Source organism: Rhincodon typus, chromosome 14, assembly GCF_021869965.1.
Source record: "Rhincodon typus isolate 14 chromosome 14, sRhiTyp1.1, whole genome shotgun sequence".
NCBI lineage: Eukaryota > Metazoa > Chordata > Chondrichthyes > Orectolobiformes > Rhincodontidae > Rhincodon > Rhincodon typus.
Window position 1 is genome coordinate 42,471,218 of NC_063345.1, and position 4,976 is coordinate 42,476,193.

General features: G+C 41.5%; 1 protein-coding gene across 1 annotated transcript in view; it reads right to left on the reverse strand.

The window, feature by feature from the left end:
* The window catches only part of si:ch211-153b23.4 (uncharacterized protein LOC335392 homolog), an 11,123-nt gene extending 7,384 nt beyond the window's left edge, over positions 1 to 3,739 (reverse strand). The window contains exons 1-3 of the mRNA XM_048605320.1: positions 3,552 to 3,739; positions 3,348 to 3,452; positions 32 to 110 (exon numbers count right to left, since the gene is read on the reverse strand). Coding sequence (XP_048461277.1) covers positions 32 to 110; positions 3,348 to 3,452; positions 3,552 to 3,618 — 251 coding nt within the window. The 5' untranslated portion in view covers positions 3,619 to 3,739. The remainder of the gene's footprint in view (positions 1 to 31; positions 111 to 3,347; positions 3,453 to 3,551) is intronic.
* Positions 3,740 to 4,976: the final 1,237 nt, after the last annotated feature.

The following is a 4,976-nucleotide window of genomic DNA, read 5'->3' on the forward strand; positions in this document are numbered from 1 at the left end:
AACAACTACATCATTTTTGATGGTTTCTGATTTCAGATAGGAATTACTCTTATGCAGACATGTCCCTGGGAAAATGATTTTTCCTTTACTTAAGAATTCACAAACTCGACATAACCCAAAATGACGGATACATCACCCTTTGGTCCACTCATCCATGCTGAACATGTTTCTCCTAAACTAGTCCATATTTACAGAGGTATAGATAGAGTAGACAGCCAGAGACTTTTTCCTCGGGTGGAGGTAGCTTTTACGAGGGGACATAGTTTTAAAGTGAAAGGAGGTAGATATTGGGGAGATGTCAGAGGTAGGTTCTTTACTCAGAGAGTGGTAGGGGCGTGGAATGCATTGCAGGAGAGGGTAGTGGAGTCGGCCTCATTAGGGGCATTTAAGCAGCTATTAGATAGGCATATGGATGATAGTATAAGGTAGTGGTGGAGGTTAGATAGACCTTATGGTTCGGGTAAAAGTTTGGCACAACATCGTGGACCGAAAGGCCTGTACTGTGCTGTACTGTTCTATGTTCTATGTACTTGCATTTGGCCCATATCCTTCTAAAACTTTCCCATTCATGTATCTGTCCAAATGTCCTTGAAATGTTGTAACTGTACCCGCATCTAGCACTTCCTCTGGCAGTTCATTCCTCATATGAACCATACTCTTTGTGAAAAAGTTGCCCCTCAGGTCCCTTTTAAATCTTTCTCACCTTAAAAATATGTCCCCTAGTTTTGAAATCTCCCATTCTAGGGAAAAGATTTTTGCTATTCACCTTAACTATGCCTCTCATGATTTTATAAACCTCTATAAGGTCACCCCTCAGCCTCCTAAGCACAAGGGAAAAAAGATACTAGTCTATCCAGCCTCTCCTTATAACTCAAACCCTCCATTCCCATTAATATCCTGGTAAATCTTTTCTGAACTGTCTCCAATTTAATGTTATCCTTCCTGTAGCAGGGTAACCAGAACTGCACACAGGTATTCCAAAAATGGCCTCACCAACATCCTGTACAATCTCAACATGACGTCTCAACTCCTGCATTCAATAGTCTGAGCAATGAAGGCAAGTGTGATTAAATACCTTGTTAATCACCCTGTCTACTGTGATGCAACTTTCAACGAGCTATGTACCTGAACCCCTAGGTCTCTCTGTTCGACACCACCACCTAGGACCCTACCATCAACTGTATAAGTTCTGCCCCTGTTTATTTCACCAAAATGCTCAGTCCATTGGCCCAATTGATCAAGATCCCTTTGTAATCTTAGATAATCTTCTTCACTGTCGACTATACCACCAATTTTGGTGTCAACTGCAAACTTACTAACCATGCCTCCTACATTCTCATCCAAATCACTTATATAAATGATAAACAACAGTGGACCCAGCACTGATCCAAATGGAACTCCACTGGTCACAGGTTTCCACCTCAAAAATATCCATTCCCCACCACCCTCTGTCTCCTACTGTCAAGCCAATTTTGTATCCAATTGACAGCTCTCCCTGAATCCCACTTTACTAATCCATCTACCATGTGGAACCTTGTCAAAGGCTTTAATAAAGTCCATGTAGACCACTCTGCCCTCACCAGTATGTACACAAGCCCTTTAGTGGGTCCACAATCCACTTCATCACTATTTCTTAATATATTTCTATTATTACCTTTCAGTTCCTTTGAAAGATTTTTCATATTCCCATCTTGCATCATGTTTTTTTTGCATCACTGTTGCTTTTTTCTTACTCTCTCAGACTGAACGATATGAACTCTTCCTTGTATTTGTATAAGCTTCTTCTTTGAGTTGAATAGTGTATTTTAATAAGAAACCTTAGCCTTCTAAGGTTTGTCTTATTTTAATTGGTACCAGGCCAGAATGGAATACTGTGTGTAGTTGTGGTCTCCTTGTCTGAGGAAAACATACCATGATAAATGCAGAAGTGATATTTCCCTTATAGAAGAGTCTGGGACTCTGTAAGTACAGACTTAAAAGTAAAGTATTCTCCCACTTAAGATGGAGATGGGATTTTTTTTCTCTTAAAAGGGGAATTTGTCTGTGGAATTCTTTAACCCAAAGGTCAGTGAAAGCAGGGTCATTGAATATTTTGAAGGCAGAGGCAGATGGTTGATGAACAAGAGATGTAAAGTGTGACCAGGAAAATTGGATTGAGCCAAACTCAGATCAGCCATGATCGTAATGAATGGCTAAGGAGGCTAAAGGGGCCAAATAGCCTTCACCTGTCTCTGACTTGTACATATTCGTAAGCTTGTATGGTCTTCTAGAAAGAGGGCAATGAAGTTCACTAGACTGGTTCTTGGGATGAACATGTGTATTGAACGGAGACTGAGCAGACTACATCTATATTATCTGGGATTTAGAAGACTGAGAGGTAAATTGCTTGAAATATAACATATTTAAGAAGCTTGAGATGGCAGATACTGAGAAAATATTTCCCTTGGTTGAACAACCCAGCACATGGGTTCACAATCTGAGAAGGAGGTGTCAACTATTTAATGCTGCAATGAGGCAAAATATCTTCACTGAAAAACTTGTGAATCTTTGGAATTCTCTAGCCCAGAAAGCTGTAAGTGCTCAGTAGCTGAGTGGACTCAAGGCACAGATCAATAGATTTTTATGGTCTAGAAAATTCAGGGCTTTGGAGATGGTGCAGCAAGATAGCAGCTGGATAAGAAGATCAGCCATAATTGTTTGAATGCAGTAGCGGGTTTGAAGGGCCAAGTGGCCTGCTTTTGCAACTTTTATGTTCTTATGACCTCCAGCATTTCAAATCTAGTCAGATTGTTAACTAAGTCTAGTCCATTAATCATCAATAGATCTGGTATTATCCTTTCTTATCTTCAGTCATGGATGTAATGTATCACTGGTACATTGGTGGTAGTGTGTACCATCTAGAAACTGCAACCTCTACCACCTAGAAGACCAAAGGCAGCTGGTAGATGGGAGCATCGCCAACTGCAAGCTCCCTTCCTAGTTACACACCGACCTTATTTGGAGCTGTATTGCTGTTCCTTCACTGTCACTAGGTCAAAATGCAGGAGCTCCCTTCCTCCAGCACTGTGGGTGTACCTATCCGCAAGGACTGCAGTGGTTCAAGAAGGCACCACCTTCTCAAGGGCAAGTAAGGACGTGGATACACGAGGGGTTAACCAGTAGCGCTAGCATCAGGTGAATAAGGTTGGGATTGTAACAAAGTTGTAATTATAGCGCCGCAAACGCTGATTCACGGGTGGGGGCTAGAACACTGGAAATGTATGGGCCAACTAGCGTGCCATGTCACGAACTATAACAAATCTTATTTCTATGATATTTCTCACTCTTTCTGATACACCGTTACATACCTGTATAACCGACAAGAGCCGCCACTATAAGTAACAAAATTCCGAGAGCCGTGCTAGGAATCAAGGGCACTGTGCTGTAACGATCCACAGTCAACAACAGCGCACCTGACAGAAAAAAGGGAAGTAAAAAAATAAAAAAATGCAGTAAGTCTGAAAAAAAGTATTTCTACAAATTAACTAAGGTAATTCATTTCCAGCGTTTACCTGCACATGTAGATAGGATGCCGACGGAATAATGCAGAGTCTCGGTGGTTTCTTGCAGTCGCGACATCTCAAGGGTGAGGAAGTGTAACAAGTTTTAAAAAGCTTGCAGCCTGAGCTGAGCTCTTCAATATTTTAGCAGGACTCCTGTTTTATCGGTGTGATGTGTTACAGTATTGGTTACACTGCGATCCCCGCTTTTGCCAGTGAGTGTCTTGCACGTATCCTTTATATAAACTCTCCACGCCCTCCTTTCAGTGCCAAATACACACAGCCGGATATGCAAATCCAGCAGGAAATTTCAACCAGGCTATTTCGCACCCGCTATCAATGTCGTTCGGGATACGTCAAGGTATAAAAAAAATCGCTGTGAGCAGAGCTTCTAGAATCATGAATAAAATGAAAAAAATAAATGGTTTACAATTTAAAACACAGCGATCGTTTTATCATTAAATAGGAGAAATCGGACACAAACATAGAGTCGCATCTGAGATGCGCCGTCTTCTTTCCCAGGGAAAGCAGAATGGTAAAAATAGGGCGATTTCTCTGGTTGCTCTTTCAGGCAGTGTTTTAAAGATGAACCACAAGGAAAACTAATGGGGTTGAAGGTAACACGTAAAAATGCAAAGCGCTTGCAGAGACGCCGCGGGTTTGGCAGCATCTATGGAGAGTCAACACTTCGAGTCCAATATGACTCTTCTTCATAGCTTTAATTCTCTGTCTCTCTCGCCCCACTGATGTTGTCAGATCTGAGTTTCCCCAGCACTTTGTTTTTTGTTTCAATATCGCAGTACTCCGCTTTTATTTACATAAAGAAAAATCGCAGCTTTGTTCGTGTGACATTGAAACAGCTATCTGCACCGGAGGAGCAGCATCGTCTGGGGTTTATACACAAAGTAGTTTATACACGCAAAAGAAACTAAAACAAAAAAAGACTCAGATGAGACCGTTTCGATCCAAAATGTTAACGTTCCCTCCTATGGATTCTGACCCATTGCTAGTGTTATCGCTATCAGCATTTATAGGTTATTCTAGAGAAGGGAGACTGTTAGAAATTTGGATATTAACCAGATATTCAAGACGTGGAATCACATCATGTCCCTGTTGATTCCAGCGTCTGTAGAAAACACAAGTGTTAGCATGAGGAGCAGTGGCAAGCGAGCGGGGCTGGGTGACCAGTAAACTTGTGGCGGAATGTAATGATTGTGACTGGTAGCTTTCAGTTCGTTTTTTTTTGTAAAGTATTGGCACCGGTAAATACAACTGGGCAAGAGTGTCGGGTCTCTATCTCGTCTTTCGCTCAGTCTGTTGCGAAATCATTTACAAATAATTGGAACCTGATCTTCAACTGTATTTTCAGAATGATTGAGAAGGATGGGGAATCCTACGTATTTGGTCACCAATGCGGAAGAAACGAACCCAGTGACC